This window comes from Gymnodraco acuticeps, unplaced genomic scaffold (genome assembly GCF_902827175.1).
Source record: "Gymnodraco acuticeps unplaced genomic scaffold, fGymAcu1.1, whole genome shotgun sequence".
Classification (NCBI taxonomy): domain Eukaryota; kingdom Metazoa; phylum Chordata; class Actinopteri; order Perciformes; family Bathydraconidae; genus Gymnodraco; species Gymnodraco acuticeps.
In genome coordinates, this window is record NW_022990769.1 from 170,437 (window position 1) to 186,611 (window position 16,175).

The 16,175-nt window shown below is 42.6% G+C and overlaps 1 protein-coding gene across 6 annotated transcripts in view; it reads right to left on the reverse strand.

Moving 5' to 3' along the window:
- Positions 1–15,523, reverse strand: part of LOC117556901 (IQ motif and SEC7 domain-containing protein 2-like) — a 42,360-nt gene extending 26,837 nt beyond the window's left edge. For 3 of the 6 annotated variants that reach the window (XM_034232497.1, XM_034232496.1, XM_034232492.1), the window contains exons 1-2: positions 15,387–15,523; positions 2,069–4,140 (exon numbers count right to left, since the gene is read on the reverse strand). In XM_034232497.1, coding sequence (XP_034088388.1) covers positions 2,069–2,826 — 758 coding nt within the window. In that variant the 5' untranslated portion in view covers positions 2,827–4,140; positions 15,387–15,523. Of the gene's footprint in view, positions 1–2,068; positions 4,141–10,541; positions 11,078–15,386 lie in introns of those variants that run through there. The other 3 variants (XM_034232494.1, XM_034232495.1, XM_034232493.1) reach the window with 3 other exon arrangements.
- Between the last annotated feature and the right edge of the window lie 652 nt (positions 15,524–16,175).

Consider the following 16,175-nt stretch of genomic DNA (forward strand, 5'->3'; position numbering starts at 1 on the left):
TGCTAAGCCTTTGTAGCATAATAGGAACATGGAAACTGTGTAAATTAGAATATGCCTTTCATTGCATACGGCTACAATAAATCCAAATCTATACAAAACTATTATTAAACATATTTCATAACACTTTATAATGTTTGATAATGTCCTACAATATTAACTGCTTCATTGCGTGTGTGAGTGCGTCTTGTTTTTCCCTGCTTCAGCCTGAGGTGCTGCAAAATAAATCAGTGTGAGGGTGTTTTGCATTTTGCTGCATCATGCCCAATACGAAATCACTCAGAAACCAGGGTAGGCAGCTCTCTGCAACATGCTGTCATGCCTCTGTGCTATAGCCTGCCCCAGTGCAGTGTGGGATTTATTGGATCACACTCAGTCACTTGAGGAGACAGGCAGCCGATTGTACTGTGATTTCATAAAGAATCAGCCTTATCTTCGCTGCTGTCAGACTGCATCATTGTTCTCTGCCTGTTACATCATTGGCAAGCTTGAGGTCAGCTTTTTCTCACGATTGCAGCTGCACCTGAACACCCCATGACTCAGGGATTGGAGTTTTTTTTTTCTCAAGATGAACCGAGGTTTGAGAGTCTGAGTCACACTGTACCTCTGTGCACGATCTATTTCACTTTCCGCCTGTTCGTATGAGACAAAGCAATAGTAGTATTAAATCCGTCTCCATGAGTCATCGCTGCGTTTCCTCAGCCTTCAGTTCTGCAGGTCTCTCTCTGAAGCCTCTATTATTTCCCTCTCTGCGTTCAGTGGAGAGGGGAACCATGCTCTATGCTCCTAACAGCAGTGCGAGCTTAGCAAGTGCACCGAGCAAGGTTGAAACCATTTCAACTGTAAGCGAAAAGTGCCGTCCTTCAAACAGGTTTTCCACAGTTGCATAGCAACGGCAATTGCCATGACCGGCGTTTCCCACGGACAACGTTACCGAAGACAAACTGCCTCGTACGGGCATGGGACGACTGCAGCTCTGCATCCTGTTGCCTGCAGGATGTCAACACTTCCTGATAGGATGCTCCTAAGATAGTGTTACCAGGCAACAAACCCCAATTCGAGATTTGACAGAAATATGTTTTGAGTTAAACTAAATAAGAGCAGAAATCAAAAAGCTACGGAGCTACCTGGTGTTACTATGGTGATCAGTACAGCCGACGACTTCTCTTAAACATAAAGCACAGTGTGTTTTCTTTATGGTCTCAGCAAGGACAACCAATCCCTTTGCTTAGCAGAAATATATATTACATAACGCTGCTCAGTCCGCCAAATATCAGTGTTAGAGAAGCTGTGGTGTTTATGTTCGTCTGTCTCTGGAGTCTCATGCTCTCCTGCAACATGAACATTCCTGTTACAACCGTTTGCTTTGTAGCCATATTAGCTGATAAAAGGATGAATATGTATCAACCTTGTACACCCACCAATCACATTGTCTCATTACAGACAGAAAGCACAAAGGCATCGGCTGCCCCGTCTGAATCCGAGAAGGAAAACACTCCAACAAGTCACCTCTCCTATTAGGTGAGTCCAAAAAGCTTTACAATAGATCACTTTCAGCAATACAGTTTTCTTTTGCTTGCAATTTTGCCAGCAAGCAGATGTTTCCAGGTCATATTTACCATGTGGGCAAACCTTGCTTGGCTTGAACAAAACCTGCGTAAGAAAAGCTTTAAAGTTAGTCGAGACCAAAGTCAAAGATTTACACGAGTTTCGGCAAAACAGAGAGTGGGTTGATTAACTGGACGCCACGTTTAGAGGAATACGTTTTCCATTAGAAATGACAATTTGATTCTACCAATCCTGTGAAATAGAATGGATGTACCAACTCCTCCATGTAATGAGTAGTTTTCAATATGGCATCCTATGTAATCGTCCTCCAAAGACAAATTCACAATTTTCCTGGATGTTCTGAAATAAAACTCAAAATGGTGCTTTCTAGTTTCCAGCATTATTTATACAATAAATAAAGTAGACTTGGTTTATTTCAATCCACTCATGAGTTCAGGTTTGCCTTCCTCTCGCGTTATCTTTGACTTTGGTTGTAGTAAGAATACTTTAAAATCTAACTTACGATTTCTGGTGGTGGAGGGTGTGGGCGTGGTGGTTGTTGGAGGCGTTGGTTTTGTGCATGCGCTCAATCCTCTCCCTCTCTTTCTCCACAAAGTTGGTGTTGGTGCCGGTGCTGGTGGAGGGCAGGCGGGTCAGCCGGCTGTGGGCCCGCGGCTGGTCCCGAGACGGCATCGGAGGCGGAGGAGGAGGAGCCGGAGCCGGAGCTGGAGCCGGGGGGGATATCGGAGTCGGGATTTGGGTAGGGATCGAGATGGAGGTCGGGGCTGAAGACGGAGCGGGAACCGGGATCGCCGTCGTAGGGATGCTGTTGGAGCTGTTGTAAGAGTGGTGGGCGGAGGAGTGGTGGTGGTTGTGATGGTACTGGTGGTGGTGGTGGTTCTGGTGCAGGGGGATGGAGGAGGGGGGCTGCGGAGGAGGAGCTTGGTATTGGCTGTTGTGGTGGTGGTGGTGGTGCTGTTGGTGATTCTTGGCAGACATGGAAGTGGATGTGGTCGGTGGAGGCGGTGGAGGGGGAGGAGGGAGTGGAGGCTCGGGAGGAGGAGCGGGTGGAGGAGGAACGACGGGCTGCCGCTCCAAACGCAGGTCTTTGTTCTCCTGGCTGAGCCGGTCCAGCTGGACTTCCAGCTCCTCGATCCGGCGCCTCTGAGTTTCCAGAAGCTTCTGCTGGCTCTCGATGATGTTGTTGAGTTCAAGAAGGTACTCCACCGCCCGGTTAGGGCTCTCTGGGCTGCCTTGGCCTGGGCCGTGATTAGCATCCATAACTAGCTGGTCTGAGAGTTAGCACACAGGCTAATGGTCTAAATGTTTATGACCAAGGTTTTCTAATGCTAATTTCTAAACTAAAGAACCTAAATGCTTTTTGCTGTTACAGTTGGTTAGATCCAGGTTGTACACTAAATGCTAATCTTCTGTAATCTACAGCTAGGTCAGAGCCAAATGCTAACGTGTGTTATACCACAAGGGCTTGTTCAGGTAAATAAGCTAGCAAGCTAAAGGCTAAAACCAGCAGAACTGAATAAGCCTAAACACAAGAGAACCAAATAACTACCAACTAGATCAGAGCTCCGTACTCTAATGTCTAGTCTACAACCTAATGTCTAAATAACTACAAAACTAAACGCTATGGCCCTAAGCCCTACACCCTAAAAACTAAAGTATATTTCACCCTCCCCCCCACCAGAGGTAAGTGGGGGGGAGAGGAGTTTACTTCTTTGAGTTCTGATCTGACGATCAAGATGGACCTCGTTCTCGCTGGATCCAATCAAAGAGGTTTATCGAGTCTTCGACCATCCCCTGGTTCAGTCAGGTGTTTCTGTCCGGGTTCAGACCCATGACGGATAAAAAGAGAACAAAGTTAGAGAAAAAGATTGTCTTCTTTCCCCCCCTCCCAAGAAAACTGTCTTTTTGTTTGTCAGTGAGTCAGTTGTATCCACTCTTTGCACTCCATGCAGAAGATCAGAGCAATGGTTTCCAAGAAGCAGGTGTGGAAATCACAGATAACAGAGACGTGATTTGTCCCTCTGTGTCAAAGATATTGCACATTAGCATTGCTGAGAGAAGGAAGATTGTCCTGCAAGAGGGCTAGAGGGATATTTTCTGCATCCAATAAGTTCTGCAGCAGGAATGCAGTCTGGAGGTGCGTGCAAACACTTCCAAAATGCTGCCTAACCACCAGCTTCCACGTAGTACCTCATAATAAAATCCTGGTGTCAGAAACCTTGTGTTAATTCTCCAAATCAAAGAGTTTTCTGAGCAGGAAAAGAGACTTCAAAGAATTCAGTTCAACAAAACATTTTGGAACCAGACTTCGAGAAATCAACACAACCCAAAGCTCCAAAAAATGAAAATATAACGTCCGTCGAAGATCATCTTCTGAGAAACATGGAAGAGGAGATGATCACCTCTCCCTGGTCCAAGGGTTCACCTGCAGGACTCAGCCTGTCATCCTGCAGTCGGGATGTCGGAGGAAGCGATGCGAGAAGGTGAAATGTCATGTCAGATGTTTGTCTTGTTCCTGGATACAGTGAGACATCTGGGATTCATCGTCCCGCTGGATGGCATATCCAGATCCTTCTATGTCATCCGTCCGTTACATGAAAAAGAACCAAAGAAAGAGAAGGTGAGAAGGTAGTAGGTTGTACAACAGGAGAGGCAGAGTCAACAGGAAACATCAACTTTCACAATGTTCCTTGAAAAAACACCTTTATTTTCCTTCATCATTTAGTCTTTGCCCTCTTTATTTTAGTCCATTTATGTCCCTTACTTTTGCTTTCAACATAAATGTGTCAGTTTTTTTGGCTTTTCCTTTTTTCTCCTCTCTTCCTGATCTCTCTTTTGCTCTCCTTCCAAACGCTGTTCTCGTTTTATATAGCTGTAACGGCCCGTCCACACAGCGGCGTGCGTTGAAGCTTGCCTGCGGGCGTGTCTGAAACTCGACCAACAACCAATCACATGAATCTCCCGCCCCTGACACACAAGCAGCGGTTTGATTGGCTAGAGCTTGTACTGGCATATGATTCGATTGGCTGACGCTTCTGCCGAGGCTTCAAAAGTTGAACATTGCTCAACTTTTGCAGCAAGCCACGCCAGCAAAGCTCCGCGTCGCTTCCCACAATGCAGTTCGGCGAAAAGTGACGTCACCCCATTCAAAGTGAATGGTGAAGCTTTCAACGCACGCTGCTGTGTGGACCGACCGTTTAATCTCCATCCCTTTCATACATGTTCTCTCCTTCTCCATGGTTGCTAGGAGTGTGAGGTCTCTCAGCCCATAAATACCAATGACATGCTCCGTCTAAACCATCAGAGACGAGAAAAATCATCACACCCCATAAGCCTCTCCTCCTACACTCTATCACTATCCCTCCTCTGTCTAAGTCCACCTCCTCTGATCTCACACTCTCTCTATGCATTTTCTCACCCAGTCTTAGATCTCTTCCAATTCAATCCTGTCCTGTTGTGTGTGTTGCACTATATCAATGTAATATCTCAAATTAAATAACATTTAAAACTCTTGGTAGCCACATGCTGGCTGCAGCTAGCCGTTCCTGCAGCTAATGTCACACAACATTAAACACAAGGAGGGCTGCATCGTAAAAACGTCCTGTAGGAAATCCCAAGGTAAGCGTCGTCAGGGCTATGATAGGATTTTGTATTCATTTATTAATCAACCCTATGTCTCTGTTCAATCACAGCTTAGCAACAGTTACAAGGCATTTAGAGTTGACTGATTATTGGCTTTGATATTCAGCATTTTGACGATAATACCACATTTTGGGCTCTTATGGAGCCATCTTTGTCTCTCTGTCTGCAGTCAACCTCAATGTGCCACCCACCGCCCATCTGATTGATTACACGTCATAAATCATGTTTTGTTTCCTATTAGCGTTTTCTTTCTTTTTTTAACAAATTGTACGTGTCCTTGGGTGTCATGAAAGGCGCCTACATTTTTTAAATTATTATTATTAAGTAATAGTCTGCCAGAATAGTGTGCCACTGATGGGAAGTTACTAGGGGTGTAACGGTATCCGTATTCGTCTCGTACCGTCACGGTTCGGACGTCACGGTTCGGCACATGCAGTCACACGGCGAATACGCCTTTTTTTACGAGTGGGAAAAAAGTCTGTCCCTCAGGGCAGTATCCACTACACTATATATAATCCAGGGGGCGGTATTGCGCCTGAAAGCCAGCCGCCCGTAAATAACAAATGAAGAACAAGAACAAAACACAAAAAAACGAACACAATACATGAAGAAGAACATTTAGCTATGGCGAGTTCACATAACACACAGGAGCTAGAAGACCCAGCTGCTTCTTTTAAATCAGCTGTGTGGGAACATTTCGGGTTCCCTGTGGACTACAACAATGATGGAGTGCGAGTTGTGGATCGGACGAGGACGGTGTGTCGGCGTTGTTCGACAGCGGTGCGGTATGCTAGTGATAACACGAACATGCTCAATCACATCCGAGTCACCCCCTGATCCCACCGGAAGCGTCTGCGCTGCGTTGCGCTGCGACCTCCTCCTGCGTCATAACCCACCAGGCGCGTTTCAAAACGTTGCAGAAGCGGAGCGTCGTGTGTGCAGCCTCGCAGTTGTTGGATGAACGTTCCACTTCCTGCCTGCGCCGCACTGCGCCGCATCAAAAATAGGATTCATCCTATATTTTAGAAATTCCTTGCGGCGAGGAGCTTCTGGGACGCTTCGAGCCGCGGCGCAGCGGGTCTGGTGGAATAGCAACCATTGACTAGAGTGGCCGCGATCGCTAAAAACGCCGCAGCCGCAGCGTAACGCAGCGCAGACGCTCCTGGTGGGATTAGGGGGTCAGTCTCAGTCCCCAGCGAGAGGGTTTTCTCGACGGCAGGTGACATAGTTACCGCCAACAGATCTGCCCTCACTACTGACAACGTAGACAAACTCATCTTTTTGAAGAAAAACTTGAAAATAGAGTAAAGCGTGAGTACCTTTATTTAGGCATAATGGCCTCACACACTCACAAGTTAATTACACATGTTAGACATTGCTCCTAAAGGTATAGATTTTATTTTGTTTTATATTTATCATTGTATTTATTTTATATTTTGACATCAGAAGATGTTATACAGTTCTGTATTGCCTTTTATTGATTGCGATTGAAACACTTTCTTATTATTTATTTTAATATTTTCAAGACATTCTTTTTAGTTGTACAGCTTATTTAACCTTTTAGTTTGACATCAGCCATTATAAATAATATGGCCATCTGAGTGTGTGTGTGTGTGTTACTGTTTGTGGTTTGTTTTTAACTGTGTAATACAGTTAATGATTCCAAATGTTAGAGTTCTAAACTTGCACTACTGTTAAAAATAAATATTATGCATTAGGAACTTTTTTTTGCTTTTCCTTGTTGTACCGAACCCGTACCGAACCGAGACCCCCAAACCGAGGTATGAACCGAACCGTGACTTCTGTGAACCGTTACACCCCTAGAAGTTACTACCAATGCATTTTTAGACTTAGAGTTTTAGAGTTGATATAAACTTCACAATTCTCGGAGTCAGAATCTGAATCAGGTTTAGTGTCAAGTAGGTTTTTGAGTTGGTGAATAACATAAGCAAAGTAAGTGATGCAAAAATCAAGAAACATAAATATTGATTTCGTTTTAGGGAAGTGATAGTTTTGTCCAAAAATGTGTGAATTGGCAAAAACAACCAGTGTTTCCAGTGGTGTTTTTCTCTAAGAGTGGACCACAGCAACACAAATACATGTTCAAGAACTGCGCCTGCATTTGGGTAAGAGATGTGATCTGTTACTACATTATTTATCATAGATTGAAAAACTGCAAAACTATCTCACTTGCCAACAGGCGTTGCATCTGAACCTGTTTTTATGAGACAGGCGCTGTGTTTGTGACAATAAAGACTCCAGTCTGCCGTGTAGTTCGTGCAAAAGTAAATACGTTAGCAGTGGAAACCGTGGAAGTTATTGTGGGTCCTAAATAAATATATCAGAAAACCAGTTAATAAACAGTGATAGCTTCATCAAAAATGTACTCACTTTGATATTGAATAAAATAGGAGAACAAGAAATGTCTTGATTTAATCACAGGAATTATGGGTAATGAAGTATCTTACCCTGTCTAGTAGTATATATAGTATATCTCTAAAACTAATTGCCACGTCTCTAATGTGCAAAGTGTTTGCTGTAGAAAAAGTTCCAGTTGTATACCTTGCTATCTCACACATGCGCGCACACACACACACACACACACACACACACACACCAATGAAATGGCTCTCTGGTGTCTATTTCAAAGCGGTCAAACAGTTTCAGTTTTTATATCTCTTTCCATTAAGCACATTCAATTATTCATGACTCACTAACTGACCACAATCCCTCTCTCTCTCTCTCTCTTTGGATGTGCAGACTGTTTGCTTCATACACACCGTAAATCAGGCAGAAGCAGAGGCAGTAAGCAAGCTCTCACTTTATAACACTAAATGGCATTTGTGTTTGTAATTGTAATTCCGATATAACATGTGACAGAAATGCTTTAAAGAGGTCCTATCATGCTTTTTGGGTTTTCCCTTCCCTCTAGTGTGTTATAAAGGTGTTTGTGCATGTAAATGGTCTGCAAAGGCTAAAATCCCAAAGTTCACACCAGAGGGAGTTTCTCTCCCACACACTCCCCCGCCTGAAACGCCTCCATTGGACTCCTTAGTTTACTTCTGGAACAAAGTGGCATCACACTCGCGCTTCTATTGGATAGCGCTCCAAACATTGTTCGTGATAGGCTAAGGGACGGGACATCTCCAAGCAGTTGACCAATCACAACAGAGCCGGCCAGCTAACCAATCAGAGCAGACTGGGCTCTGGTTTCAGACAGAGGGTGAAAAGAGGTGCTGCAGCACAGACAGTATGAGAAAGATAAAGAGCTTTTTGAACATTAAAGCATGGAGACATGTCAGAGTAGAGACACTACATACTGATATACACCTGAACATCAGCAGGAGAGGACTCTTTAAAGTAGAGACACTACATACTGATATACACCTGAACATCAGCAGGCGAGGACTCTTTAAAGTAGAGACACTACATACTGATATACACCTGAACATCAGCAGGAGAGGACTCTTTAAAGTAGAGACACTACATACTGATAAACACCTGAACATCAGCAGGAGAGGACTCTTTAAAGGAGAGACACTACATACTGATATACACCTGAACATCAGCAGGAGAGGACTCTTTAAAGTAGAGACACTACATACTGATATACACCTGAACATCAGCAGGAGAGGACTCTTTAAAGTAGAGACACTACATACTGATATACACCTGAACATCAGCAGGAGAGGACTCTTTAAAGTAGAGACACTACATACTGATATACACCTGAACATCAGCAGGAGAGGACTCTTTAAAGTAGAGACACTACATACTGATATACACCTGAACATCAGCAGGAGAGGACTCTTTAAAGTAGAGACACTACATACTGATATACACCTGAAAATCAGCAGGAGAGGACTCTTTAAAGTAGAGACACTACATACTGATATACACCTGAACATCAGCAGGAGAGGACTCTTTAAAGTAGAGACACTACATACTGATATACACCTGAAAATCAGCAGGAGAGGACTCTTTAAAGTAGAGACACTACATACTGATATACACCTGAACATCAGCAGAAGAGGACTCTTTAAAGTAGAGACACTACATACTGATATACACCTGAACATCAGCAGGAGAGGACTCTTTAAAGTAGAGACACTACATACTGATATACACCTGAAAATCAGCAGGAGAGGACTCTTTAAAGTAGAGACACTACATACTGATATACACCTGAACATCAGCAGGAGAGGACTCTTTAAAGTAGAGACACTACATACTGATATACACCTGAACATCAGCAGGAGAGGACTCTTTAAAGTAGAGACACTACATACTGATATACACCTGAACATCAGCAGGAGAGGACTCTTTAAAGTAGAGACCCTACATACTGATATACACCTGATCATCAGCAGGAGAGGACTCTTTAAAGTAGAGCTAAGGGGGGCATAGTGTAGCATTTAGCAGCCAACGAGACAGATATTTCCCTCGGGAGCAGGTAGAGACCAACAAGCTAAAAGGAGTAAATATTGGTTTTACAATCATGAGGTGGACACAAACACAAACACTCCTAATGAATCACCATGCTGCTTTGTGACTGCTCAATGTGAAATGAGCAACTGTTTTCATACCAGGTGAGGATATATACATGATGTGTTGATCAGTCTTCACTGACCAAAAGTGTCTAAACTAAATCACTTAATGCACGTTTTAGTTTAGCTTTTTCCAAAGTCATTAATGAACTTTCTCGCTCAAACTCTAGACATATTCGTGACATGTCCCTTTAAAATGTGCTCGTTGCAGATGAGCCATTGACTTCACGACATAATTACATTTTCTGGGGTTTTAAATTTGAGACAAGCCCTGAAATAAATCTTCACTCTTGTTTCAGTACGCATTTTATATGAACCCAATTTCTTATCAAAGTGTAGGCGGTTTGAAAACCCAATTTTGTCCCTATTCGGATTTATAATATTCCAGTTGAATTTGACAGTAGCAGCAGGACTATTTTAATTGCCCAATTTTACAGTCACGTTATCTGTCATCGACACACACACACACACACACACACACCGAGTAGCTCATACAACCCACACATGTTTCACACACACAGCAGCTCACACAGCGTACTTCCACAGCACGAACACACACACACACACACAAGACCTCATGGCCTATATAGCCAACAGTTACACGACATACATACGAGTGCGCACGCACACACACACACACACACACACACACACACACACACACACACACACACACACACACACACACACACACACACACACACACACACACACACACACACACACACGATGCAGCATCTAGAAAAAAAAGCAGAGAGGAATGAAAAGCAGGAAGCGGAGTCTCACAGGTTTCAGCGGCTCCTGCAGAGGTGATGGAGGGATGAAGGTGGGGGAGGAGGAAGAGGAGGAGGGAGGATTATCGATCCCTGCTCATCCCTCTATCTCCTCCTCCGCTGCTGCTGTCACCATCATCTCCCTCCGAATAAAAAAAACAAACACACAACCGCTGACGTTTCTCTCTATTTCTGATTCTTGTTGATCAGATTATGATCAATTCCTCGCCTCCTTCTCTCCTCCTGCATGTATCCTTCTGCTGCAGGCCTCCTTCCTCCTTTTCTTCTTGTTGCCGAGTCAATCTCTTTCTAATTATCATTCCTCTGCGTCTGACAGCCGAGCGATCCGCTGCTGCAGCGCTGATGATCCCCCCTCTCGCTGTGAACGGACGCTGCTTTGGTTTTTATCACTGGTGGTAATATATTAGTATTTTTCTCCGCCGCTATGCTGCCGTAGAAAGAGGAGGAGGAAGGAGGGAGAGAGGAGGGAGGAGGTGTCGAGTCCAGACAGCAGCCTGGATAGATGGATGGAGGAGGTGGAAACAGAAGAAGGAAGAAGGAGAAAGGAGGGAGGAAAAGTGTGTGTGTGTGTGTGTGTGTGTGTGTGTGTGTGTGTGTGTGTGTGTGTGTGTGTGTGTGTGTGTGTGTGTGTGTGTTGGTAGCAGAGAGGAAAAAACGCACACCGTCACGCGGCGACCAACGCAGAAATCACATCACCGCTGGTTTACCGCACAACCAGGAACATCACACATACGTTACAGAGGCTGGGGGACAGTGTTACCAACAGAGAGGACTTCACACACACTCAATCCAGAAATGTTATGCAAGAATCAGAGACACAAAAGCTACAGAAAGACGAACAGATCATAGGCTCGTGACCACAGGCTGCAGGTAAAATAGTGTAGTCATATAATGTGGTATTAAAATGATTAATGATGATATGAATTTAAATTCAATCTTCATTCAAAAGTAAGGCATCCAATGAGGCATGTTACTATAATTTGTTATTTATTTATACTGTATGTTAAAAAATTAGGAAGTATATTGAACAAAGTACATAGGGACAAACTAAGTCAATAAATACAAAGCATTAAAAGAGGCATTACGGGACGCTCTATAACACTCAACTTGTGCACAATCACATTGAATTAAAACTGCATACACAAATTCTAGACAGTCATATCGAAAATACCTTCTAAAAGGAAAAATAAACTCTCAGTTAAATAGATATGTTAACTAAATCGTTGCAGTTACCCCTGACTGAGTAACCTGACCTCATTAAAGAGGCCCTTTGTAGCTTTATATACATCTGGGGTTTCCCTTTCCTGTAGTGTGTTTTGTGTGCATGTAAATGGTCTGCAAAGGGTAAAATCTCAAAGTGTCCCTCCAGAGGGAGTTTCTCTCCTACAACTCCCCCCCTGCCTGAAACCCCTCCATCGGACTCCTTTGTTTACTTCCAGAACATGGTGACATCACAATGTAACAGTTGCACTTCTATTAGCTAGCACTCCAACACATTGTACGAGGCTAAGGGGCGGGACATCTCTAAGCGGTTGACCAATCACAACAGAGCCGGCGAGCTAACCAATCAGAGCAGACTGGGCTCTGGTTTCAGACAGAGGGTGAAAAGAGGTGCTGCAGCACAGGCAGTATGAGAAAAATAAAGAGCTTGTTGAACATTAAAGCATGGAGACATGTAGAGACACTACATACTGATATACACCTGAACATCAGCAGGAGAGGACTCTTTAAAGTAGAGACAGTACATACTGATATACACCTGAACATCAGCAGGAGAGGACTCTTTAAAGTAGAGACACTACATACTGATATGAACCTGAACATCAGCTGGAGAGGACTCTTTAAAGTAGAGACACTACATACTGATATACACCTGAACATCAGCAGGAGAGGACTCTTTAAAGTAGAGACGCTACATACTGATATACACCTGAACATCAGCAGGAGAGGACTCTTTAAAGTAGAGACACTACATACTGATATACACCTGAACATCAGCAGGAGAGGACTCTTTAAAGTAGAGACAGTACATACTGATATACACCAGAACATCAGCAGGAGAGGACTCTTTAAAGTAGAGACACTACATACTGATATACACCTGAACATCAGCAGGAGAGGACTCTTTAAAGTAGAGTCACTACATACTGATATGAACCTGAACATCAGCAGGAGAGGACTCTTTAAAGTAGAGACACTACATACTGATATACACCTGAACATCAGCAGGAGAGGACTCTTTAAAGTAGACACTACATACTGATATACACCTGAACATTAGCAGGAGAGGACTCTTTAAAGTAGAGACGCTACATACTGATATACACCTGAACATCAGCAGGAGAGGACTCTTTAAAGTAGAGACAGTACATACTGATATACACCTGAACATCAGCAGGAGAGGACTCTTTAAAGTAGAGACGCTACATACTGATATACACCTGAACATCAGCAGGAGAGGACTCTTTAAAGTAGAGACACTACATACTGATATACACCAGAACATCAGCAGGAGAGGACTCTTTAAAGTAGAGACACTACATACTGATATACACCTGAACATCAGCAGGAGAGGACTCTTTAAAGTAGAGACACTACATACTGATATACACCTGAACATCAGCTGGAGAGGACTCTTTAAAGTAGAGACACTAAAACTGATATGAACCTGAAAGTTAGCAGAATAAGACCTCTTTAATAGATAAGTCAACTAATCGTTGCAGCTTGACTGAGTAACCTTTTCCATATTTAAATAAGATACTGCATTTGGTTGGCCAGAGAACGGGCACACTATAACAGATCAACAAGTTATTATGGAAAAGCTAATTTTCTGATTTCACATTTCATTACCACAGAATTTGTATCCTTGTTACAATTACCATTTCAAATGTGAGTGTTGAAGATCCTTACGTTTCTTTCATTAACTGTCAATGTTACACAACTACCAGCAGCACTGACCTCCTACACAACTGCATTTATGGTAAGTGGATTCCCACACTGTACACACACTGTAGGATGAGCAAAAGGCCCAGCACATGATAGGCTAATACAGCAAGTTGGTTCCCCATAATAACTGTGCCACTATTTGAATAACCAGAACAACAATTCATACTCAAAGTACTTTGCTTCTGGCAGTATACAGATTCATTTCATATTCTATTTTGCTTGAGTGCAGAAAGCAACACGTGGCTCGGCATGAAATCACACTATGTATAAAGACTTAACTAAGGCTGCACAGTTGATCAAAATTGTATCGAAATCACAATATTGGCTAGTGCAATATCCATGTCACAGGAAGCACAACATCTGTTAAAGGCTAAATATGTGAACAAATACGATTTTACTTTAATTATTGTGCATTGTACCAGACTCTGAAACATATTCTACAGACTTTTTTGCAACAAATCTTCCACGATTATTTTTAATATATTTTTCAGAGACAATGAGAATTTTGTCCCACAAATGATCGATTCCTCTAACATTTTGAATCATATCGCAATTGCAATATTAGTCATAATAGTTGCTGTAAGTAATTTTGTTCAAAGCATGCAGCACTACTATTAACATTTCTCAATGGTGATGTTTCCATACAGGATATTATTGAAGCTATTACACGTCCAAGGGTTTCACATTGCATTAGATCTTCATACCTACACAGATACTATAAAAGTAAGAGGTTGACTGTCACTCTCTGTATACAATTGTCAGAGATTATCTTAAAAAAAGAACAAAATATGAAAAAGAAAACAGCTCCAAATGAGAAGATGTAAACAATTAACTAATACTATCACAAAACATGTGTTGCTGTGGAAATGTTACTTTACTCATACATATGAGCTAAAGAATATCAATCATAGTATTGGAGCAACTAGTATGTCCATAGAGGCTGTAACAATAAATAATGTATGAGAAATACCTCAAAACACATCGACAGATTTGATTTAGGATATTATTAAGAAGCCAGAGGAACTTCATTGTGTGTCCAAGAGGTTCATGTAATATGATACTGGCCTTATACAGGTATGATGAAGTGTTTAGCTGTGTTGTTGTTATGTTATGATTCAGGTGTTACTTTTTAACATACACTATATTGCAATACTCTAAGCAGTGAAATATTACGCTTATATAAAGTCAAAATTAAGTAAATATTATATAAAGAATATAACAGCAGATGCATAAGATGATTTAACACGGTCACTGTAACCTATCATCCAAAATCATGGCACTATTATGTTGATTGTGAGGGTAAGAAAAGGTATACACACAACTCAACAGGCTGAATGCAGGCCCACTAATTCAATCACACCCTCCAGTAAATGACACACACAGCTACCGCCAGGGGATACTGGAAGCTCACGATAATTCAAATACAACATATAGTGGAAATAAGAGGCTGCATCAGGCCTCCATACATCACACCATGCTGTAGCAATACCATAGAAGAAGAATATAACGTGGTTTCTAACAGGGCTGATGAAGCTTTCCATAAACGTCTATACATTAATATTATTAGAGTGTTTTAGGTTTTTATCTGTTCGCATATTCCGGCATTATGTAGTTGGAAAACCAACTAACCGTCAGCCTAATTATCGACGCATAGGCTATGGTGAATGATCCGAGGAAACGTGATGAAGGATTTTTGATAAAGCCCTTGTAATTCAAATAAAAAAATCACCAGCACTGAGTTTTTTCTGCTGTCTGCGGACATTGAGCAAGAGCAGAAAACGCACGACCAAACACACACACACTCAGTCCACACACACACGCACACACTGCCGTTTAACACCAAGCTGAACGTCACGAAGACAGATATTGATTTTGTTTGATAGAAATTCACCTGTAGTGTGAGTCGGTCCTCTGTCCTCTGCTGCAGAATAACAATAATCCCCATCACACACACTCACACACTCTCACACACACTAGCCTCTGTCATCAGGAGCTGCTGGGAGCTGTGGCTGCAGACGAGCCAAAGATCCTCTATCACCGAAAAGAGCGATCACTCTGTTGCCACTAAAAACAATTATCTATTTTCCCAGGACTGAACCCTAAACCTGGAAATGAGTTAGTATTTTAGCACTTCAGGGCCCACTGCCTTGAAGCCGATGGTTTAATCCAGGAGTGTCAAACACAAATACACAGTGGGCCAAAATTAAAAAATCGGTACTGGTTCAATGTTTATTGCAAAACTGAATGAACTTAACTTATTGAACATATTAAACCTGGAACTAACAAAGCTTAAATTATTGCCAATAGAGAGGCGAAGTCCCGCCCATCTACTTCCGACCCATGGGACCTTATTTCGGAAAAATTATGTAGCTTCGTGATTGGCCCAACACAGCAGCTGTTAGCTGTTAGCACACACTCAGAGCTCACAGCTCCTCATATCTGTTCAGAAACTGGACAAAAGTTAAACATGTACAAACCACAGACTGTCTATGTCATGGTGAATACAGTCGCTGCTTTATTTATGTCTGTATGACGTTGTTGTGAGTGTGGACGGAGCAGCTACAGGTTAGTTTAGCCTGATCGATCCGATTCCGATAGGATTTACATGGAGATACGCCCCGCCCCCTCTCCAGCGTCTTGTTTGAATGACAGGAGTAAACACATAATTAATGCTTTATTA